The 24798-nt window shown below is 37.6% G+C and overlaps 3 protein-coding genes across 6 annotated transcripts in view; all 3 read left to right on the forward strand.

Annotated features, from left to right (window-relative positions):
* The window catches only part of dlgap2a (discs, large (Drosophila) homolog-associated protein 2a), a 135113-nt gene extending 116693 nt beyond the window's left edge, over nt 1–18420 (forward strand). For both annotated transcript variants that reach the window (XM_056767935.1, XM_056767936.1), the window contains 8 exons: nt 2052–2111; nt 3102–3254; nt 4185–4423; nt 10333–10418; nt 10510–10964; nt 12592–12683; nt 13528–13680; nt 14292–18420. In XM_056767935.1, the coding sequence (XP_056623913.1) occupies nt 2052–2111; nt 3102–3254; nt 4185–4423; nt 10333–10418; nt 10510–10964; nt 12592–12683; nt 13528–13680; nt 14292–14492 (1439 nt within the window). In that variant the 3' untranslated portion in view covers nt 14493–18420. The remainder of the gene's footprint in view (nt 1–2051; nt 2112–3101; nt 3255–4184; nt 4424–10332; nt 10419–10509; nt 10965–12591; nt 12684–13527; nt 13681–14291) is intronic.
* Nucleotides 18421–19695: 1275 nt separating this feature from the next.
* cln8 (CLN8 transmembrane ER and ERGIC protein) lies at nt 19696–23679 on the forward strand. The gene is made up of 4 exons (XM_056768825.1): nt 19696–19865; nt 20229–20438; nt 20523–20882; nt 21251–23679. The coding sequence occupies exons 2-4, from the start codon at nt 20301–20303 to the stop codon at nt 21569–21571; spliced, it is 819 nt and encodes a 272-aa protein (XP_056624803.1). The 5' UTR covers nt 19696–19865; nt 20229–20300; the 3' UTR covers nt 21572–23679.
* Nucleotides 23680–24338: 659 nt separating this feature from the next.
* arhgef10 (Rho guanine nucleotide exchange factor (GEF) 10) overlaps nt 24339–24798 on the forward strand; it is a 40748-nt gene continuing 40288 nt past the window's right edge. For all 3 annotated transcript variants that reach the window (XM_056767943.1, XM_056767944.1, XM_056767945.1), the window contains exon 1: nt 24339–24475. The gene's annotated coding sequence lies outside the window, so the exon portion shown is untranslated. The remainder of the gene's footprint in view (nt 24476–24798) is intronic.

Below are 24798 nucleotides of genomic sequence, written 5' to 3' on the forward strand. Positions count from 1 at the left end.
GAGAAAGATCACATAAATAGACATCATGGAACCGTAGCAAATTACGATCACAATCTTTCTGTGTTTAGTGCAAGGGGTTGTGGCAAATATTACCCAAAAATGCACGAATACTTCAGAAATCCACTGTTCAAAGTACGCCATTTAGGATAAATTCTAAATGAATCATCGCTCGAATGCTATAGATGTATTGTTTGTGAATTGGGATTCAGTAGTACGCTGCGTCCAAAATCGCTTAATGTGACAGTACGTACTGAATTTAAATAAGTACCTACCTAACAGTACGTTCTATATAGTATGAGTGGGTGAAGTATGAATACATTTCGGACTTATTGCATCCGCCATGTTTTATGGTCATGTGACCCGTATGCTCTTTGACCTATGACGTTTTAACAACAACCTATACGTGATCGTTAATAAAAACATAATTTAGTCACGAGAAATTAATTTATTGGACGGACGTTCGCCTTAATGTTTTCAGCTATATTTATTTGATCTACTTTTGAATTTTGACCGTTGCTCAGCTCGCGTGGCATCATAGGATAGAAAAGTGTCCCTCCGATCCACACTCACGAATCTCGGCAGAGGTAGTAATTTCTCGCCTACTGTTCTTTGCGTACTGAGGTTTCGGACATACTATTCATGACTCATACTCATTTTCGCCTACAATATAGTATGGAAGTAGGTGATTTCGGACGCAGCAATTGTTTAGACTGAGGTCTTCCTTCTTCATCCATAATGGAGCTCTCAGGCCTTATTTTACAGCATTCTCCACACGTTGCCCTCTGCTGGGCTGGAGAGCTATTTTTTGAGTAATAAAAGTGGGTTTACTTACAGTAAGTGTCTAGAATGGACCCACAGGTGCTTAAAGTGCATTACAAAGACTGTAGCAAACACACAACAACAACACACACACACCTTAAGATGCTCATCGGTCAGTTATTGTCAATCATTTCAGTGGGAAGGAAATAGCTGAAAGAGCCTTATGAGTAATTACAGTACAGTGAAAGTAGTGTTCCTTTGGGGGGCGGGGTTTCCTGGTATTGCACATTTCATTGGCTGCTTGTTCGTCGTGTGCCTTGTCTGGCTCATAAAAGTGGGCATTTTATTTAACCACCCAGCCTCTATATTGTTGTGCCACTGTGACTCCTGATAATGTTTTTTTTTTTTGCAAAATTTTGGAATGAAAGCACTTTGACTGTAAAAATATTTCAGATATCCACAGATATCTGAAGCCTGAAAACTATGTGAAATTGAGCCTCTTTATCGCTGTGTATCTTCACTTTTGTCAGCTGAGATCATCTTCTACGTTGGCATTCATGATGATCTGTAACTAAGTGAATGTTAAATAATTTCTTGAACTAATAAAACAAGAACTTTTACATGAGAACGTTAACTGTTTTTTAAGACCGTAACATGGTGTTCACTATACGGCTGTAGGTGTGAACATTTTAAATCTATCTGATAATGAGTGTGGTGTCTATTTCTTGTCTCACATAGTCTACAAACACAAACCCTTTTTCTGAAGTATGTGACTGAAATAATAACATTACATAACCTTTACAGGTCTATAGCTATTTTATAGCTGAGGAAATTTCCAGTTTATGCAAAATTAGATACAGTAGACATTGGGGTAATTGCAAATAATCCTGTGTGACATTGAACAAGAACATGAACAGAAGTCACACTAAACTGGATGCAGTTTTGCCCTTATAATTGTATTTCTAAAATTGATACCCCTCTCATTTTCAGGGCTCCTGGCGTCAGTAATTTAGTTAAGGTTGTAATGATGAAGAATCTGTCTGATTCAATGTTCTAAGCAAATATTATAAGTATGTACAGGTTCTTTGCTCTTCATACACGGTGGAAGAATTATTTCTAGATTAATTTGAAAGGATGATCACTTTTCATCAGGTATTTCTATATTACTTGCTCATTTATTATATTTTTAACTGTAAAGGTTTTTTTGAGTAAAACCCAAAGTTACGGATCTAAGATTCAGCTTTGAATGATGTGCGGTCGGGCTTCAAGTTTCTGTGTGTGTTTACTTGTAGGAATTCAGTTCCGTCTTCCTTCTTCAGGCAGCGTGGACCGTCCGTCCCAACAGCCACCAGGTAAAAACGCACCCTTTATCATCTATGGCACACAATAGTTGTGTTATGTTCTCAGCAAACAGATTTATTTTCATCATAGCTTTAAATCAACATATTCATTGAAACCGGATTGTTCTCACAAGGTGACACATGACGTGAATTTCTATGAGAGAAGAACTTAATAGAAAATTTGCTTTTGTCTGCTTGTTAATGCTTGAAGGAAATCGACTTCACATATGTTTTATCTGATGTTGAGTTTTGAATGATCTTTTTTATAATTGTATAAATGGCAGAGCATCTCTTCTGGCTGCCATGTATTTAAATGTGTTGACAGTTCCTCCTGTTCTGATTTTCTGACCTCTTTCACCTCCTTGTGCGCAAGCTGTGGCAGCCTCCATCCCTTTTTCACTTCTTTTAGTATTTTTCAATACAACGATTGAAAGGCAGCACATACAACCATTTTACACTGCACAGTTTCTAAATCTTGTTTCTTTTGTGCAGTCAACAGAAAACAAGATGCGTGCTGTGTGCCATGGCAACAGCAAAACAACTGTGATGCATCATTACGTTTACTTAAAAATCCCAAAACTTTAAAGTTGTTATTTTACGGACTTGCAAGTGTTAATGTTTTTCTCCGGAAATGCAAATCTAGTTTTGGACCAGAGCATCACAGTTTCCTTTCTGTCTCTCTCTCTCTCTCTCTCATGAGTTATGAGTCCCTGTTGCATGATTTGTTTGGCTATAACATCTATTTTTGTACCAGTGCTGAATCACTCTGCTCTTTGACTCTTTCAGTCTCTGTCCTTCAATAATCTCTGTCTCCCACTCCTTCTTTCTCACAACATCTTTATCTTTTCATCTCCCTGTTCTGAGTTCACAAGTAAATATATTTTTTTGGCAATGGGATGTTTATGGCACCCTTTTCTAAATAGGGTTTGTTTGTAAAATTCAGTTCAGTTTGTTTTCAATACAAAAGTGTGTTAAACTATTTCCCTTTTTCCTATATGACAGCGGTCACCTACACACCCAGTACACCCACCTACAAGAGGACCCCTCCGCCTGTGCCCCCTCGCTCCACTTCTAAACCCCTAATCTCCATCACAGCCCAAAGCAGCACAGAGTCCACCCAGGATGCCTACCACGAGGGACAGCTGGCCAGAGGGGGTCTGTAAAACTAATCGATTTCGTGTCTGTCCCTGCCACATTTCTGACTGCTTTACTTTGATTTAGAACATAGGGAACAGTGTGCATCATTTTCATATTTTAATACTGAGCGTTATAGGTTTAAAATGATTATTCTTTCATCATTTGCTCACCCTCATGTAATTTCAAAGCTGTTTGACTTTCTTCTTTATGCAGGACACAAAAGAAGATTTTGATATGAGTCATATACAGGTTTTAAACCACATGAGTGTGAATAAATGATGACAGATTTTTGTATTTTTGCATGAACTATCCCTTTAAGGGGGAAATCTGCTTGGATAAAATTGTTCTCGCTGCTAGCGCTTTTCATTTGCATGCATTGTTGTTGTTTTTTCACCTGATACTCTGATTTATGCAAATGTTTTGGAGGATGCAGTAGACAACGACAAAGAAGCATACGCTTATTGTGCAGCGTCACTCCCTCACTGTGATGCAGGAACATGAATCGACTCTTCTCATATGGACATATGCTTTTTTGTCACGTTTTTCTCCATGATTTGGACATCCTTCAATAAATAAACTGGTGCCATGAAAATGTACTCAAACGTCTTTTAAATTAATAAATGTTTATCACTTGGTTTCCGCGGGTAGTAATAGAGGATTGTTAGGCAAAGCAGTTAACAATGTGTTTTGTAAACGAGACGCAATATAATTAGCTACAATTAGCCTTATTTGCATAGAAAGAAGGCGTTTTTGAGATGACAAGAATAACAGTGACCTGATTCATATATGGCACAGTTTTATTCTGCTAACTCGTGTTTGTTCTTACTGCTATTGAATAAGAGGTAAACTAATCTCTCCCATTAACGTTTTTTTAATGAGTTTTGGGAACTCTGTATTGTGTTTACTTCCTCCTCAAAATAACATAGAAGCTTTATATATGTCCCATAGGCCTCTGGGGTTCTGAAGGGTTAAGCCTGAGTTTGGGTCGAGCCCTTTATAACTCCACAGACAGTCTGGACAGTGCCAAGGCTGTAACCATCGCCATGGAAGCGGCTGCCATGGCAATGGCAGGAAAGCGACACCCATCCACAGATAGCCATAGCTCAGTAATGACCTGCGATAAAGCTGTGCTGGTTTCCAAGGCCGAAGAGTACCTTAAAACACCCAGGTCCTCGATAGGAATACAGGTAAAGTGCAACAATAGGTTTATCATCAATGTTCGTCTATAAGTTTATAAAGAATTTTCAGGTTGAGTGTAAATAAAGGGGGAGCAGTTATCTGACCGTCAAACAAATAACACTTGAGTCATATTTTCTGTTAGTTGATGGTTAAAGGTGCTGTTTGTATTTTAAGTGGCACCTAGCGGTGAGGGTGTGAATTGCAACCAATTGTTCACTCCACCCCTCCCCCCTGCCTTTCGAAGCAATGTGGAGGACGAGAGAGGATTAATATGTCGTTTTCGATTCTTTCCCGAAAGAGATAGCATATTTACAAAACTCATTCTGTAGAGCAGTTCGTATGTTTAGATCTACTGTAGAAACAACATGTCGACATGTCAACAATATTCCACGCAAGGGGAGCCGCGCCCTGTGTAAATGGAAAATAATCATATTAAAATAAGAGAAACATAATGCTTCATTATGTAAGGTATTTATTCACCTCTAAATAGAGTTATGTATGTTATATTGTATTTTGGTCAATAAATCCTCCAAAAAACGATACACTGGTCCTTTAAGCTGTTGTACGTTTACACAGTAGGTTGCATTGGGAATTATTTTCTGTGCATTTCCCTGTTTCTCGTCTCCTCCCCTCTGGGTGTCCCCCCACCTATCCCACCCATCCGAGAAAAAAACAAAAACAAAATTTTGCACAAACAGCCATGTTTTACCATAACAATATAATTGTAAGACAAGCTTATATTTCTCAATTGCACAAATCCTTCAACAGAACATTTTAAAAACACAATTCTGCACAAAACATTATAAGTTATCAGAATCTGAACACAACATAACGTTACTGTGAAATGACCAGATCAAACGTGACGTGCTAGCATGGATGCACCTATGAAGCCGCCGGGTTTGCTTCAGGGAAAATTTATTTTTAAGAAGCTACCCAATGGAAACCTCGACAAGACTAAGGTTGTTTGCACCTTGTTCAATGTGGAATTTGTTTTCTGTATGGAATTGGTTTACATACACTTGGTTTAAAAAAAATTATCTCAACAGGAAGTGGTCTAGCTTAAGTTATAACCAGTAACTTTGTATTGGCACCTAATGTATTATGGCTCCTGTATGACATATAGCTTTTTGCTCCCTAACTCTCTGTAAATCGCTGTAATTTAGCGTCTGCTAAATGACTAAATGTGAATGTACTGTAGGAGCTCTTCCAGTCTCATGTACCACCTAAACGCAAAGCATCCCTTAGCTAATGCGGAAGTAACACAAGTACATCTTATTGAACATAATTTAATTTTCATCACAAATTATCATAGTAGAACAGTTTTCTCAAGCAGTTTGTGATACATTTTGGAAACAGGAGATGAGCCCCTGGTCTAATGCGCCACCTGGCTTGAGAAACCCGTTCTCAAAGACTTACTTCTAGTCATTATTTTAGCACACATACTGAATAACTTCGGCAGAATTGAAATGAGCCATTTTAATCTAGATTAAAAAAATGAATCTATGCCCACCACTAAATATAACTCTTAAGAATTGCAAATTTAAATAAACATGCCCTTACATGGCAAATGTCTGTCATGACTCGTTAGACGCTATATTAATCTAATCTAAGGGAGGAACAATTAGCTCCTTGGTTACTGCCTCAAATTATATTCTTTGTCACGCAACAGAGTTATAGCAAATGTTCGTCTTTGAAACTTCCTACACATATGTTAATTCCGTTGGCTAATTACAGGGCCCAAAATTAACCCCAATGATGGAAATAAATAATAACTTTCCTTGAAACAGTTTTGTTGCAAAGCACAAACTTACGGTGAAATTAGATCTCGTGTTTGTTGAGTTAAAACCGAATTATTGTTGTATAAGCATAGCAAGCATCATATAGCAAGAAGGCTAACAAACGTAAGAGTTAACGTTACCACCAATTAACATTAGCCCTTCATTGATGACATGGATAACGTCACCGTAATCATACAGAGAGAACGTAGCTGCATACCTTTATCTTTTGCTCCTTTCTCCTCTTCAACTTTTATTTGTTCCTATATTGGGCACCTGACGGCTTTTTTTCTCTCAATCACTGTCGCTGTGTTTATCTGGCACTCGACAATCAAGACTAAACCACTTCACCTGTCGAGAGCAAACACAAATATTCACAAGTGCACCGGCAAACATTGCTGAGTAGAGTAGTGCTAAACACAAACACATGCTCCACATGAAAACTATTCTCGCCTAACCAAAGGAATGTAGGTTATTATAAGAGCCCAAATACAAAATTATATACACACGCACACCTCCGGTCTGTGTTGTTGTGCTAAAAATAGCTTTCTGTGAGTCATCCTACCGCAATCCGTTAATTAACATTCAACTCAGGCTTCACTGAATGGGCTCCCCCCTTTCCTTTAGATCTCTCTTTCTCTCTCTTTTGTACACTCTTGCTGTCCTTCCTCTCTTTCCTCTTCCTGTCTGTCTTCCTGCTGCAAGCGGTTATCTGTCTTTTCTTGTAAATATCTGTGTTGAGATCATGTCCTAATAATGTTAATTGGGTTTGCCTCACTCAGCCCTTAGTGTATTTGCTCTGCTTTCTCGCACTGCCCCCTGGAGGTCATGCATTAGTTAAAAGTACACTGTTGAAAATGCTATATTATACACAATGCTGGCCAATCTGCTGCATTTGCTGCATAGATGAAAACTCACCTCATGTCATTGCAAACCTGCATGATCTTCGGTCTTCTGCGGAACACAAAAGAAGATATTTTGAAGAACGTTAACAACCCAAGACACTGATCCCCAATAACTTCAACTGTATGAACACCAAACCACAGAATCAAAATATCTTCTTCCACTGAAGAAAGTCATATATTGAACGAGATGAATAATGATTTTTAATTAAATTAATGTACAAAGCGTGAGCCAGGATTTCTTTTGACAAAGTCTGAGCCAGTAGACATTGTAAAAAAGAATGTAATTGATTTACATTTACATTTAGTCATTTAGCAGACGCTTTTATCCAAAGCGACTTGCAAAGAGTTTAGGGAGCAAGAAGAGATTTGTCATACAGGAGCAATAATACAGTAGGCGCCAATACAAAGTTACTGGTTTCAACAAAAGCTAGACCACCTGTTGAAAGATTTTTTTTTTCAAGTATTCACAGAATAAATGGGTTTTAAATTGTTTTTTTAATGTTGTGAGAGACTTTATGTTGGTTGACTGTCTACCCTTAAGGGTGGAAACAGTGTCTGGATGTAGAGAGATTCAAAGTAGGGAAGGAAGGAGACGGGAACCGGCAAACATTTTAACATTTATAAAGTAATAACAGCCGGCGGACCCTCACGGCCGACCGCCTGTGAACAAAACATAAATACAAATACAAACATGTTCGAGCCCGGTCCTCTCTCTTCGACGGTCCTGTCACTCGATCTCTTATATGCTCCCGATCTCCTACGTGATTCGAGACCGTGCACAGTTGCGCTCTCGAACCACGGTCTCGACCCGTCTAATACACTACACATGAGTTTTCACATATTTCTCAGTGTTTTGCAAAAATTTTAGAATTTGCTTTAGGGTTAATTTATAGATTTGGGGCTTTACGGTTTCTTGCCTACCTCTGTATTGTTAGGGGGAAGACCTACAGAGAAGTCTTTGTGCAAACTTAAAAGGATAAAAAACAATTCTGTCCTCATTTAATCACCTTGACATTTTATACATATTTTTCTGTTTTTTTTTTTCTGTCTTTTTTTATGACTTTCTTTCGTCATAGATCGTCTTAAAGAAAAGAAAAACAGGCCGAGACTTTATCCTCTTCCAGCATGACTGGAGCTCATTTCTGGGGCCAGTCTGCTGGTGATAATCCACTCTTTCCTGGTTCCGTTAAATTCTCGCCTGATCATTTTTTTGGCACCTGAACTGAACGGAACATCCGACCTAGACAAATACACACTAGTCTATTAATACAAAAGCACTCAACCATCCTCCCCATTATTTGGCCAGATACTCAAATAAAAAAAAAGGATTTCTTTTCCATATTATTTCAGATGGCAAAATAAATAGCTGGAATAGATGGCAAAAATTGAAGCCGTCGGTGAAGCGCCGTTGATTTTCAAGAAAGCAGTCTAGTTTTTCCTGTCACGACACACATTGCACATCAGCAAACAGTCCCATTTTTCATCATATTTACCCAGAGTGCCTCCGTCCACAGTGCTGCAGTGTATCTGCTAGCCATAATCCTGATGGACTGGCTTGCGTCTGAAGAAAACTAATCCTATGGTCCTAGTTCTAATACTTGAAAGTATGATTCACTCAGCAAGAATACTTCCTCTCACCCTATCCACTCGTTAAATTTTCAGCGGTCAGGTCAGGGAGAGCTGATTTGTCAGAGCTTTGATGTGAATCATCTTATCCTGTGATCTTAAGGTCACCTTTTACCTGTCCTTCTCCAGCACTTGTGAGTCACACTTTCTTCAGATCATTTAATAGACACTTCTAAGTGACCGGAATCTTTTGTAATACACCTTACGTATTAAAGGTTTAAAGTTATAATTGTCTTTTTACCAGGGCATACCACTGCAGTTTTGTTGAGAGCTACGGTTCACTGTTAGAAGTACTCGCTACCTCTCAAGCAGTTTCTGGAGTCACTTTAATGCCTCTAATGGTTTATTAACGTCTGGCTTGACTTTTTGCCCTCTTATTCAGTTACTGTTAACTTCTATTCTAGTATTTTTCTTTGAAAATATTATAAGGATTTTATTTTTGTAGGCGTAGAGACAGATCACAGGATGAATGAAATGTTTGAAGATTATAATTTTTTTTAATGTTTGGATATCACACAAATTATTATTGTAATGATGTCACACTGATGAAGGGACGATGTCACACGGAACTTAGGAATGGTAAAAGGTTTTATAATAAAAGGTGATATAAGGAACAAAACCGGTAATCCAAAACATCCAAGAGAACAAACGAAGTAATCAAAATAAAATCTACGGAACAAACAAGGATATGCAAAGAACGAACAGGGTACTCCAACTAGACATTCACCAGCGTTAAATAAACTCGCATTAACTAACATTACATAACATTAATACCAGACAAGGAACAATAGGCAAGTGAGAATACATATAGTGTCCGGGTAATTGGGTGCAAGTGCAAAAGTCAGTGATCACAGACTCGTAAGGGAGCGTGGGAAAAGGACATCCTGGAGCAAAAACTAAGGGACCGACGGAGTGTTACAATTATGTTGGGCTGGTTGTAAATTCCTAGAAATAGTGTCAGTGTGTTTATGGTAAATCAAACTGAGCTTTAACCGCCGAGTAATGATTTCAGAGTTCGTAAATCGTAAATGTGTTATTTGTCAGAATGTGCAGGTTGCACAGCACTGTTTCTGTGCAAGGGATACTTCACCCCAAAACTCCTCCCCTTTTAGTCTTTCTAAATCTGTACCATAGAAGGAAAAATGCAATGGTAGTCAAAAGTGCCCCAGAACTGTTTGCTGTCCTACATTCTTTAAAATGTGTTCTTTTGTGTTCAACAGAACAAAAAAAATGATAAAGTATTTTTTCATACTTTTTCCTAAAAATTCATGTGTTACGAATAAGACAAAAAAGGACACATGTTTTTGAGAGACAACATGTTTCGTAGGATTTTTGTGAATTAAAATTTGCAAACCAGAAGCAGTAATACCCATCAAATGGATGCTATATTACTATATTTAATATACTATATTTAAATCTTCTTGTGCGGAATATGGAGCGTAATGGATGTAACAATTCTGTTATTCGATTTAACAACGTGTAAAATGGCGTAAAAGTAGAAATGTAAACCAATATGATGTTTGTTCCAACAGCACCCATTGTTCCTAATGAGCCCTGATGTTTGGATGTATGTGGTTAGTCATGAGGTCTGTTTTATCATTTCTCTCGCAGGTGGAAGCGGCAACTGATTCTGAGTGTGAAAGTAAAGGCTCCCGAGAATATCATTCAGTCGGGATTCAAGTGGAAGATGAGAGACGGTAAATATCCATTTGTATCTCTGGGTTCATAAGGTAAACAGGTACAATACACCAAAGTACAAGTTCTTTAAAATCTTTCTTTGTCATACAGTCAGGGGAGGTTTAAGCGCTCCAACAGCGTCACGGCCTCTGTCCAAGCAGATCTCGAGTTGGAGGGTTTTCCTCTCATGGAGGATAAAGGACTTCAGTTCGGTGGAGGTTTCCAGCGTCACAGTGAGCCCAGCACACCCACGCAATACGGCGCGGTACGGACCGTCCGAACCCAGGGCCTGTTCAGTTACCGTGAGGACTACCGCACCCCCACAGAGCCCTCGAGTCCCCAGCGCAGCCCCGAGCCCTGGCTGGAGCCGTCGCCGCGGGAACCCGTTGCCACGGTAGCGGTTACGGTGACGCCGCCCCAACCATCAGATTCGGGAAGAGCCTCGCCGTCGTGCAGGAGGGACGGAAGCTGGTTCATGCAGCTGCTCCACACGGAGACGAAAAAGATCGAGGGATGGTGCAAAGAGCTGGAGGGAGAGGCAGAAGAGAACGACCTGTCAGAAGAGAGTGAGTTCAGTTCTTGCAGTTTGGTGATCTGATTGCGTTAAATCTTTATATAATAAATATAATATCTGTTTGGTATGGAGTTTTCAATAAGGTTTCAAAGTGTCAGGTACGAATCCATGGAAGGTGTCACATCGAACGGTGAAACGCTGGCTGAGCTGCAGGTTATTAGAGGCTCACACTGAGAGAGCTGCGGTGTGAGCAATTACATCTGTCAACATCTGTCAGGTTTCCATGGCACAACGCGCTGAGGCTCTGAACGACAGAGAGATGGGGAGACGATGTAGAAAAGCTCTAGCATATGTAAGAATTTTTTAGAGCAGTGGTTCTAAACTGGTGTACATCAGTTTTGGAGTTCATTTTGCTATGTTTAAATGTTTAAATTTCTACTTTTTTACATTATCAGGATATTAATGTAGAAACGTTTAAAGGATTTATGTGAAACAAACCACAGAAAACAATATAAATTAATATTCTATGTTTCTCATTAACATGAGAATATTACCTCAGTTCATACAATGATGAAATCCCCAATAGAAAGAATCCACTCGGCCAAAGGTTGTCCTGCCTCTCAAATGTCCACGAGGAAGGGATTCCGAAGACAAACGTGAGTTATCCACAAGCGTAAGAATCCGCTCGGCTAAAAGTTGTCCTGCCTCTCGAATGTTCTTGAGGGAGAGATTCTGAATACAAATGTTAAAAGTCCACCAGTGTGAGAATCAAGTTACTCCCCAGTCAACCACGGTCATACGGAGATGGCGGAGAAGTCATGGGACACGGATCCTAGGGGAGGCTGATCGGCGGCCTCTGCAGCAATGTATAGCTGAACCGGAAGCAAAGATCCAGCGGGACACCCCACACGAACACGGAGTTGAAGAGGCAAGGTTGTCCGGGCAGCTGTGGAGATATAGGAACACCATGCAGGATACTAACTTGACTTTTTACGACAGTTTTCTTACAGATCAAACTAGGGCTGTTGCAATATATTGCTATTGACAAGGTGGTGGTTAGAGAACACATGTACTGATAAAATGTTTACCTTAAATGCAATGAGAAACACACAAGCATAAATGTGATGGTTCTTATTACCCTTAATAAAATGACTTTGTTGACTGTCACTCACATGTGAAATGCTTGTTAAGATAGAAGAGAGTTAAATTTCACTATGCAAGGATCACTAACAACCTTCCCATCTGGATTTCAATTATAAATAATATCCCTGACAGGCTTTTCTCTAAGAGGAGAAATGATTGGCCTTGCTTGCTCTGACTGTCAAAACTTGTGATAAACAGCCTCAGGTGTCTTTTTAAAGAGAAGCTATCTGCTTGGCTTTTTATTTACAATATTAATTGTTTTTGCTCTGGGGCAACACAAGACAAACAATGCGGGGAAACACTTTATTATTTATTACTTTATTATAAAAGTGCACATTTCTGCAGTTTGCAAACCGTTTTATTCAAAGTGGCAGTTTTTTGTCTTTCCTGTAAACTGAACCCATGACCTTGGCGTTTAAAGCACCATGCACCGTACCAGCTACAGGAAGTTCAAATAATTTTTTACTGTGTAAAAATGATTTTGTCCTGAAATAGTATGTAGTTAAATATTTACTTTTCCTCTTGTTGTTTATTAGTCCTGGGGAAGATCAGGAGCGCTGTAGGAAGCGCACAGCTCCTAATGTCTCAGAAATTCCAGCAGTTTTATTGGCTTTGCCAGCAAAACCTAGTAAGTAACATAAAAGTGCACACAAGCCAGTGTATGTCAGTGTATGTGTGCATGTGTGTTCTTTTTGTTGTTGCTATGGCAGCTTCTACACACGTTCACTGTGGCTGTCTATTCTAGTTAAGGTGTTTTTGGCAGCCTTTAGTCCTGTTGTCATATTCATTAGCTATGATACACAATAACATCTGCACCAAGTATGCCAAGACCTCAAAAGCAGAAAGCAAAGTACAGTGATGTTTTTGGCAAACAACCTTAATTCTCATAAATAAAACATTCTGTCCATGACAAAAACTCTCTTACAGTTTACAGTAATTTGTCCACACACAGATTTCTGAAATTATAACAAATCTAACCGGCTCCATTATTTCGCATCACTTGGACAATTTATTTTTTTAACTATATACACCAAAGTAAAAAGTCTTGTCATTCGTGCCTTTAATCTCTGCAACTTGTAGAACATCTTTTCCACATGAAGCTCATAATGTGTTTTTGGGTCAAAGTGAAATGACGGAGCGGGTCACAAATGATAAAACACGCAGACGGAAATGCACTGACAATGAATTGCGACCGCCGATAATGTTGTTTTTTGCATGTGCTGTCTGTGTTGTTTTAGCACTCAATCCATTAAGGAATTTTGTAAATCAGGTAACCGCGCAAACTCGCCCAATTTGTATTGTGCAGTTGGCAAGCTTGCAGGCTGGTGCTGGGTGCTTGGTTTGCATTTATAAACCCACCACAACCTGGCATACTGCACGATATAGACTCTTATAAACCAGCTCTTTAAAAGTCAGGAAGGGTTGACAAACTATACAGAGTATAGAGTTTGATATCTTTGGTTGTACTTTAGGACCCCAGCGCCATGCCTCGACCCACCTCTCAGGATCTCGCCGGGTTCTGGGACCTGCTGCAGCTCTCTATCGATGATGTTACCTCCAAATTCAATGAACTGCAGAAGATTAAGTCCAATGATTGGAGACTTATTGAGAGTCCTGTGAAAAAGGTGAGAGCTGAATTTGTTACCCTCCATCAAATTTGTCCTGAAACATTTAAGAAAACCTTTACAAGAAGTTTCTTTAATTTGCAAAGAATTGTTGCAAAAACACCACCGAAGAATCATAAAAGAATCATTATTCCTAACATAGGTTTCTTTGTTTTAGATTAGTTAGAATGGTCATGTAAAATTTAACAAAAATGACCAAAAAAGTGGGCACGGCTTGTTTTTTCACTGCAATTTGATTGGATGTATAAAAACCGCTGGTACATTTTGAAATGGAACTGGGAGCAGACTGTCAGTCTAGGGGGAGGAGTTTACCGATCCTCTGCCCAAGCCGTCTAAGGTCATTTGAGATGGATACTCAATACTAGAATGGATACTAGAATGGGAATTGTAATTTATAATTTCGCTGGAATTAATTTTTAATATGCAAATTATGTTTCATAGATATTTTATTATCATTTTTATTATCACACAAATTAAATAGAGTAGTACTTTTAATATGATGAACTACTTGAGACAAATTTTAACTGAATAAAAAATACTATACATTTGTGTACAGATTCCCAAACACATTCAAATTTGTATTATATTTCATATATCCTCATGTGTTTCAGCTCCCACCACCTGTACCAAAGAAAACCCTGCGTAAAAGTATGACGAGAGAAAAATCTCTGGACCTACCTGACCGCCAGAGACAGGAGGCGAGACGGCGCCTCATGGCGGCCAAACGCGCAGCTTCATTTCGCCAAAACTCAGCATCAGAGCGAGCCGACAGCATCGAGATCTACATCCCGGAGGCCCAGACACGACTCTGAGAGTCACAGAAAACACCATCATCACACCCTCATTATTCTCAGAGACTAAACCTGTTAAAAATGCCACACCGCAGTCATCAGAAATTTTCAAAACACTATAGAACTTTTTTCTTTTTTGGAGTGTTATCATCTTAGAACACCACTTTAATGGTGTTGAAAGGGTTTTTTACCTTCTTTTGGAAAAGCCTGGAACATGTAAAGCCAGTTTGAGTTGCAATTGTCTCTTAATGGAGCCATACATCGCCAAAATAACCATACTGCATTACATATCGCAATTGTAGACCAGTGTGACAACGAAGTTGCCTCACAGAGTAATATTTTACATAATCTTTAATCACACCTGAATAACGTGTCAAATCTGAATCCCTCACTGAGTGTCGCTGAGAACCATTTAGCACTTTTTATGATTAAAAAATTTAGTTCACGTGAAGTCCAAACTTCAAACGTTACCGTTCCCTTGTTATTATAAAAATTAGGACTCAATGGAGAAAAGCTTCAATATTTGAGAAATGAAGATGAACAAAAATCTAGTTCCATTTATTCAGGTGTTATAGTTTCATTCTCATTGATTCCTCTTCTCTCTACACAGTAATGTTCTTTTTATTTTATTTAATGAGTTTTCTTCTCATGAGTTCTCATTGCATGTGCCAGTGCTGAAATACCTCAATCATACATTTTGGATTGAAGCTGTAGGTCAGAGCAGGAAGTCACAGCCTAAAGAAGTGATTCTCTTTATGGGGGTATACACTATCCAATTAGAAGAACTAGAAAGGTGGTTTTCATTTGTATTGTTATAGCACATATACACCTATTACACATTCATACTTTTATGCTTTATATCATTCTATAGGAACTAGGTTTTTGGATGCAGTTGCTTAAAACGTAAATTTTTGCACTTTCTTCTAAAAGTATGTCTGTATGTATTTCCAAGGGAAATGAATTTACTGAACTTCTCAAAGATACTGTTGCAGTTGAATTGCAAGGTTTTGTGAGACTATTTATGATTTAATCTCTCAGAATGTTCCATCCCTTCAACCTTACGTGGTTAATTACCAGTCCAAAAAAATCCTATTAAGTTCTTTATTTTGAAAAGGCCATTTTCCTCTCCATCTGCTGTTATCACACATCTGTCCTGTGATTTAAACAAAACCTGCTTTTGTGCCTACATGTATTTTGTTGTTTATGACAAAGCGAATCAATGAATCTGTCTGAGCTGAAGGAGAAGGTCAGAGGCCAAGGGTTTCTACTATTATCTAGCTGCCTTGAAGGTTACTGATGGATGTTTCTTTAGTTTATGTCAGTTTATGTTTTCTTTAGTTTAAAGATTCAGGGAGCTTTTTATCTCCTAACATTGATTGATGAAAGAGAAACCACACTATTAATGTCTGTTAGTATTTCCGACAGACAGTATGCCTCTGTTTTTTGTGTAATTTTGCTGATTTTCAGAAAAGTATGTTTTTTTCATCAAAAGTACTATTAAGGTTGCATGCAGTCCACATACAATTCCAACAGTATAAATTCAACTATTTAAATCAAACCTAAAGCTAACATTTGCAATCTCACATTGTTATAACATGTTCTTTTTAAATACCTTAACTTAACAATCAGAGACAATTTTATTGTTTTTTTTTAATAAGAAAATTATGCAAAAAAATTCACCCAGTGACCCGAGTTTATTAACAATAGTGGTGCAGAAATTATGACTATAATCAAATATAAGTGATTATTTAGAGTCTAGGTGTTAAAGGAAACCTCATGATGGTTAATTATATTAAATTATTAAGATGGAAAATAATCATGCTGCTATAAATTGTTATTCGATCAATTATTATTTTATTAACATCGTTTTAAAAATACCCATTATACCCAGAGAGAGATTTCATGAAGTTAACATACCCATTTGGCACTAACATTTTGACTTTTGAACACTATTAATATTAATCGAAGATACATGAACACTTCTGTTTGCATCTCAGTAACATTTACAGCCTCTGAAGTGTCACTGCCGACAGCCTCAAAAACCTGTTTCCCAAAGACTGTGTTCAGAATTCACTGAGCACAACTTGGCATTTCACCCATGACATTATTCCTTCAGTGAACTTTTTTGTTGTTGGACATCCTGTGGGATCTGTGAACTCACCCAAGTTCTGTTAAACCAATCAGAGACTGTTTTCATTCATTTTCTTCACTACTGTATATCTTATAACAGGTATAGCAAAGTGTCGTCAAGCTCTAGTCTTAATTCACTATCTCATTTCAAATGAAAAAAGATTTTATGTTCTCTGAGGAGACCGCCCTGTATTTCTTTCTGCTCCAGTGGGCTCTATATGGAGGGTAGGCCGGGGATTAAAGGACATTAGTTTTATCACTTCCACTCAACTTTCTTGTAACGTGATTGTCTCAATTTCCTTTGCGCGGTGTGACCTTGAGGGAGCTTGTAGTAGGAAGCAAATATTTTCTTTTCATTTCTCTGCAGTAATCCTATTCTGCTTTATGTCATCGCTCAAACACAATTACAGCATTTCATCTGGAAAAGGCTTGTAATAGAGTGTCTTCAAGCTATAGAAAATGTTAGTTTTATTTATCCTTGTGCATATTTTTGAGAACAAACCATCAAGCATTGTGTCATTGCACTGGGTGATAGCTCGGATTTAATAGCATCAAAAGCTTTATTTGATCATTCTTAAGAATAAATCATTTATATCTCTGTAGTTTGTATGTAATGGAGTAGATTAAATGAGTGCTTATGATTACAACGGATGTTCTTCTGGCCTTTCCAAACAATAACCTCACATAAAATCGGCATGCTTGTACCGAAAGTGTTTTTTTCTGAATGCGAGATCATACTGAGCCATTGTGTTTCTTATTTTGGGAAATTCTATTTATTTGATCTTTTTTCTATAAATAGTGAGGAAAGGTGGATGGTGTCTTTGCTGCTGCATTGTGAAATCTGTCCTTTCTAATCGACTTGTCAAGTTTTCAATATGCAAACATGCAAGCCCACTGTAACACAGGCAGTGTTTATGTGCCAAATATGTTTATGTGCCACATGTTTGAACAGTTTCTGCTGTTTACAGATCCTCATGTCTTCCCCATGCTTCCTCATTATCATCATTTCAACATGACACGCTGTCTACTTTACAGTGAGCTAAGCTCTAAACACATAACAAATGCTCACCTTCTCCTTAAAAACATTTACTGTAAGAAAACAAAATCAGTTCAATTGATTGATGGCCACAGTTTCTTCAACAGAGTTGCACTGGGTGCTCATTTGGTTGAAATAAGCTTTCATAAAACATACATTTTTATTGCCATCTCACATACGTGAGTATTTAGAAAAAGACTTATTCGAAAAGATTTGTCCTTCAGACCCATGGTATTTAAACAGCTAGTGGGCTTTCAGTAGGCTACTTGAGTCTCATGGACCTGGTCCGATTCTGTTTTTTACTGTAGAGAAGCTTTGTCTTGGGACTGGATTAATCCTGGATCTCAGATTGTGAAAATATTATAAAAGCTTAGTGAAATTAACAATTGAGGAAGGTAGTTGTTTAGCTGAGAATATTTTCATTTATTATACTGTATATCATATCTATATGAAGGGTGAATATAAAACCAAATATTCATTATTTGTACAGAATTCTATAAATATAAATATATATATATATATATATAAAAACATTATTATTGAACCTTTGTTGAAGCAAGTTTTTCTGCTCTTCCTTATTGGTTGAGTTGTTTATTGATTTATTTTTTGGTGGCATGCACCATTCTGATGCTGAATGTGGGAACTCCTGCTTCACTGCTTTTCCAAATGACTTTTTGAAGGTTGTTTATTGTTAATTACAGTTCATTTTATTTTTTATGTATTCATCAAATGTTTCAATTGTTATTAACACAGATTTGACCTGTTTAGATTTGCTTTTGCTCATCAGGATTATTTGTTTTCATGTCCTAATTATTGCTATGATTATACATTGTAAATAATTCAGTCATTAAATTTTTGGAAGTAAAGAAATGGATGTGGATGGTATTATTTGACTGTGTGAAACACTCTACATACTACCAAGACATGTTACTTTATAGTGTACCCACCTCCAACACAGTATAGCCCCATACCCTTATAATGTACTATTTTAGTCCTTCGGTAGATGTACCACAATAACAAGAGTTCAATTGATGTACATTCAGTGACTTCCCATCCAACATCAGGGAGAATTCCAGAGTATGTATTCTCTGATGAATAACACTGGGTCATTCTTTAGTTAGGGGTACATTTGGCATTTGACATTTGAAAACGTCAAGAAATCTGACTGACAATGTGAAGTTTTTTTCTTAAATGTTTTTTGCATACTGATATATATTTGACCCTGGACAACAAAACCATTTTTATAGTTACATTTTCGAAATTGAGATTTTTAAATAATCCAAAGGCTGAATAATGATGTATGAGGTGTTAGAATCTGACAATATCTGGCTGAGATACAACCGTCTAAAACTCTGGATTCTGAGTGCAGAAAAATCAAAATATTGAGAAAATTGCCTTTGAAGTTGTTAATCAGGGGCACTGTGGCAGGCCATCCATTTACAAAAATAAGGTTTTTATATATTTAAGGTAGGAAATTTACAAAATATCTTCACGGAACATGATATTTCCTTAATCTCCTTATGATTTTTGGCATAAAAGAAAAATCGATCATTTTGACCCACACAATGTATTTTGTCTTTTACTAAAAAACCTCCTGTGCTACTTAAGACTGGTTTTGTTGTCCAGGGTCACATTGAAGGCTAGCTTTGGAAAAAATACTGTAAGAAACCATTTCAAAATTATTCCCAGATTTTCTGAATTTGCTATTTATAGTTAAGTATTTAGGTAAAATTATCATTTTTGTTTCAAAATTTGTGAACTAACAACATTTCTACCGAATTTTGAATTAAAATGCTGTTTTCATGTGTCTTGTCAAGCTGTCAGTCTTTCTCATTGCTGTTAGATGACTTCACCCTTGAGGTTTGATTTTGTTTAAATTCAACATCCACACGATAATGGCTGCAATACATAAAGAAATACTGAATAAATAAAAAATCGGAATGGTCAAAGTTTTCCGCGGTATATCCCACACTCATGAGACTTGCAATTATAGAATGAGGCCAACAGAGGTCGCCACATAGAGTTTGGCAGTGAACTTGGTCATGTGATTGAAAGAGGTCACATGACGGAAAATACAGTTCAGTGTCTGTTGGGCGCATGAAAGTTTGGTGCTCCAAGCACACAACAACATAACATAATATAATATAGTTTAGGTCTGTGACACTGTAAATAATGGGGTTTGTAGTCTTGTAGCGAAAACGGATTCCTTCGGCCTGAATCTACAAAAGGTAAGAGGAAAATATTATATATAAACGGTGGAGGAGGCTTTTAAACGTTCACCAAACAAACAAATGATGTTGAGTTGTCCTGTACAATGTATACAACAGGCTAAACTGTGTATAATTTCGTGACCTCAGCTTTGTGTAATGATAGAACAACAGACAAGTCTAATATTACAGTTTACTGGGTTACCGGTTTTAGCTACTGTTATGGATACGATGAAAGTGATTTGGTTCATTTTGACCTATTTTCTATAACATTAATTCAGTTGTTTCACTGAATGGTGCTGTAAACTGAACCCATATTCTCCGTGTCTAGCACATTAAGTTGGGCAGTGTCGGTTGTTATAAGGCGTGTCTGTCTCGTTTCAGGACGTAACGGTTAAATTGGTTAAATGTGGGACCCGCCTGTGGAACAAAGTCACTGCAGTCTAACCCTTCAACATGGATTACTCATCTCGGGACGTTCAGTTGAGGATCATCAGTTTGGGCTTTATCTTTTACACAGTTGTATTCCTCCTGTCCCACTTCATATCTAAACTGCTGTTTGTTACCTATCGCTCCCTGTCTGTCAAAGAAAAGGTGCTTGTTGACATGCATATCTGCTCTTGCAAATTCTCTATACATTTATAATGTAAATGTAAAGATCTTTCTTCCTCTGTGCAGGTCTTCTGGGATCTAACTGCGACTCGGGCGTTGTTCGGCATCCAGAGCATAGTAGCAGGGGTTCGGGCACTCTTGGAGGACTCCGCTGTGAATTCTGATAAGGTCCTTGGGCAGGAAAACTGGTCCTGGCTTAACGTGCTGACCGCTACTGGCTTCTTCCTGTTTGAAAACGTGGCCCTTCACTCATCCAATGTGGTGTTCTGGTCTTTCGATGTGCCGTTAGCTGTGCACCACTTCTTTGCCCTGGCAGGGTTCGCTGGGGCAGTTGTGTGGAGCTGGCTGGGCCATTTTCTTCCTATGGTGACCCTGCTAATGGAGATGAGCACACCATTTACTTGCGTCTCTTGGATGCTGCTTAAGGTGAGATGCAAAGTCAATGGGGATGTACAATTTCACTTCTGTTTTTTTGGTAATGCTATATTTGGATGCTGATGTCCATCTGTTTTTACTGATAAGTTTCCAGTGTTTGGTGGAAAATTTCACACAGCCAGAATGTCCTACCCTTCAATTTAAATCGCAATACCTATCTTTACATACAAAAGAAAGCAATACATAAATTACTTTGTTTAAAGATTATCTAAATTTATAGGTATTATTTGGAGTTCTTATGTAAACTGTTACTTTCTTTATTAGAATAAACATTGTAATGAAACAGTATATGTCCTTTTTATTTATAAAAAAGTATTTGCGTTTATTGAATCCTATCCCCATTCCTTCCTCTCTCCAAGGCGGGCTGGTCCAAGACTCTTTTCTGGAAAGCTAACCAGTGGATGATGATCCACATGTTTCATTGCCGGATGGTTCTTTCCTACTTTATGTGGTGGGTGAGCTGGAATCACTGGGAAGAGATGAATACCCACATCCCATTTGTTCAGAGACTGTTGTTCTTTACGGGTCTTGCTATGCTCACTTTCTTTCTCAACCCAATCTGGACACATAAGAAAACCTTACAGCTTCTTAATCCAGTGGACTGGAACTTTGTGAACAAACCTCCACAAGAGAACGGACCTGTCATAGATGACGCGGGACGCAAGCCCCATGCCAGCTAATTAATGGAAGGAGTACACCATGAAAACTGAATGAGGGTCTTAAGTGCAAAGTGTCAAAGGATCATTTTTAACAGTGAGCACTGTTTGAAGGGTTTACGAATTTAGTTTTAATACTTCGTATTTCCATTTGACTAAATTGTGAGAACACATAAAGAGTATTTAGTTTGCCTTTGTATTCAAAGTGACTATAAATCTGTAGTCAGTTGTGGTTTCAGGCTCTGACTGGTACATGTTGCGAGGGCGCCTTGTTTAACCTTTACTGCGTGTGACGTTGAGAAATGAGGTTGTAAACATCATGATTTCCGTTTCAACTTCTTTTTTGAGTTGGATATCATTTGATTTATTTTCCGGTAGTGGTTTAAAGCACTCACTTTTATCCATTCACAGTCCATGCAGCACAACGTATCTCAGACTGTGAGATTCTTGTGTTTGTCTCCATTTCATCGCAGGTTTAGATCTCACCTGAGTAGGTTCACATTCAGTGTCATGTGATAAGTAAATTTGTGACTACATTGTGACCCAACACAATCGCAATGCTCAGTCAAAATTGATCTCTTACTTCACAAACAAATTTCTGCTTTGGCAACGTCCGCTTCACGCAATCATAGCTTTATTTTAGTTTTCTTTTACGAAAGAGTGTTGATTATTTTCAAGAGTGTTTAGTGATAATTTCCGAAGGCTGTGTGATGTATTCTGTGTTTTTGTTTCCCTTGCTGAGGTCTGCTTATGTTTGACTAGGCTCTTTGTGTTCCGCATAGGCAGGAATTGTTCTGACTCAAAGTGAATTATCTGAGTAGAATGGAATGTGTGTATGTGTTCTAGTATGACTGAAGGGACCAAGAGACGTTGTTTTACAATGTTACATTTGAGGGCTAGATATCGATTTAGTTATTGTCTTCCTCAGTTTATATATTTCTGAACAGTGTTATGCTTAATACTTTGCAGTATTTTGTTTTATATTTTATAAAATTGCAGCAGCAACTTCAAATGTAATTGACATAAATCTATAGAAGCTAATACAACAAAAAATTGACATACCTTAGTGATACTAGTGATCATGAATGAAGGGAAAAACTGTATTTGTGCACCATTGCTAAGCTTTCTCTGAGTAACAGACCAGGGTAATGCGAGGATACATGATGTGAAGGTGTGGTATTATCTGCTCTAGGAAAGAAGGATTGTTAATCATTGACTCTGCATTGCCATTTATTTTTTCATGTATTCGATACTGGAAATGGAGTTTGATAACTCTGCAGCGGTCATCTTAAATGATTGATGAAACTTCACGTGTAGGTTATAGTGGAAAAAAACATCCGAGTATTCTACATGTAAAGAAATACATGAGCTGCCTCAAATAAAACTATACAGGTTTATCCAGTGTAATACAATGTTTGTATCAAATTTATTTTTATTTTATTTAAAACAGATTTTTTAAAATGTTGTAATCAATTTAATTTATTCCTGAACTCATTATTACTGTTAAAACCTGCTCAAGTGTTGAACTACCATCCGCTGCTAAACTTGCTTAAGTTTTCCTGTATGCTTTCACTCTTGCTGTGGCATTCAAGGTTAAAATGATTATTTCAGCTTTTCTCAGCTTGTCTTTCACAGTAATGGAGACAAAACTGCTGATGTGTATGAAATTAAAAGTTGTTGCAGAAACGTCTAGCAGGTTAACCAAATGAATTCAAACCATTGTGAAGTACTTGTGCTCTCTGAACAGGAATGACATTTGTTCAAAGAATGCATATTTCATCAGTTTTTTTTTAACAGGTATTTATTAATCGTATGTGCTCCCTTGAAACAATTCTGTAATGTATATCCAAAGCTTTCCTGTTACATTTTATTAAGTTTGACGTCTGGGCTAATATTATTAGGATGTAAGAACAAACTAGCTTGCATTGTCACAATTTACTCCAGTCTGTCAACTGGTAATCTACAACACATTAAATTGAAGATAAAATAATAAAAAAGAAAATACTTTAGTATGAATTTTAATGGTGGCTCTAGAACTCAAGATTTAAAGCTCCAGCTGCTGTTGATGTTATCTATTTTAACCATGTTATAATATCTAAAATACACAATCAATAAAATAAAATCTTGCCAAATGGGTATGTTTTTATTTTGATTTCCAACAAGAGACAAAGGTTTGCTCTTCATGTTCCAGTATTAAAAGAAAAGGTTTCATAGAATTATCACTCACTGCATCTATTCACGTCAGGGGCATAAATTGTCAGCACTTTTAAGACATCGACAAAACGAGTTGTGCAGTTTTGTGTCCACTAGATGCCAGCACAACACTGCAAAAGTCGTCGAGAAATGAATGCACGAAATAAATTTTAGGCATAAACGTGTAAATCATTTAAAACTAGATGACAGCCATGAAAGTAAAGCCTGAAAGTAAAATGTGATGTTTAAATAAATAAAATGGAGAAAACGAATAACAACGTAAGATGTTTTGATCCTGTATGTTTCAATAACTATTACATACATAAAAATACTTTTAACTTGTACAGTGTATTTGCTTTTATGACATTATTGTGGTTTTGGATATAATTTAACTCTGGATGTGACTGACACCGTCGAGCGGCGCACGCATACCACGTGATGTACATTGGAACGCGTGCGTGTGGTGTCTTCAACCATACGGTGAAAAGTCGGATATTTGATTGACGTTCCTCTAAACTAATTAAAAACGAGTGTCCAAAGGCTTCACCAATCAGGATGCATTCTGGGTGTGGCCACTGAGCGCTTGACTAACGTTTGGGAAAAACTCTCTGGGAAAGTTGCAGTCCCAAAAAATAAAAGAGAAAATTTCTGCTGTAGCATCTGTAACTGGTGTTGCGACACTGTTAACGGAATTTACCTTAGATTTGTTTATATCTTCAAATATCCAGAGACATGGTGAGTAGCTTACGCTTGTGAAATTCCTAAACCATTTCGAGTCCTATCTTAAACATATCCACTGTTATGCCTGGGGAACGTTTGTCATTGTAAACGTGCTCTTATTTTGTATATTAATGGTGACAGTTTGCTGCCTGTAGCGATGTTTATTGCTTGAAACTTGATGTCGTGTCGAGATGTTTTTAATCCTTTTAATGAGTTTACAACATCTGCTCTTGCAATTGTCCTGTTGAAATCTGTTTTACGTGGCAATGACAACCATGCTCACTAGATTTAACGCCTTGTTTTATAAATAAGAGTCGTGTAACTAATAAACGTGTGAT

This window comes from Triplophysa dalaica, chromosome 15, assembly GCF_015846415.1.
Source record: "Triplophysa dalaica isolate WHDGS20190420 chromosome 15, ASM1584641v1, whole genome shotgun sequence".
Classification (NCBI taxonomy): Eukaryota; Metazoa; Chordata; class Actinopteri; order Cypriniformes; family Nemacheilidae; genus Triplophysa; species Triplophysa dalaica.

Coding starts and splice junctions, on each gene's coding strand:
- cln8 (XM_056768825.1), top strand. CDS start 20,301: ATGGATTACTCATCTCGGGACGTTCAGTTGAGGATCATCAGTTTGGGC. Junction 20,439..20,522: donor CCCTGTCTGTCAAAGAAAAG/GTGCTTGTTGAC, acceptor TCCTCTGTGCAG/GTCTTCTGGGATCTAACTGC. Junction 20,883..21,250: donor TCTCTTGGATGCTGCTTAAG/GTGAGATGCAAA, acceptor CCTCTCTCCAAG/GCGGGCTGGTCCAAGACTCT.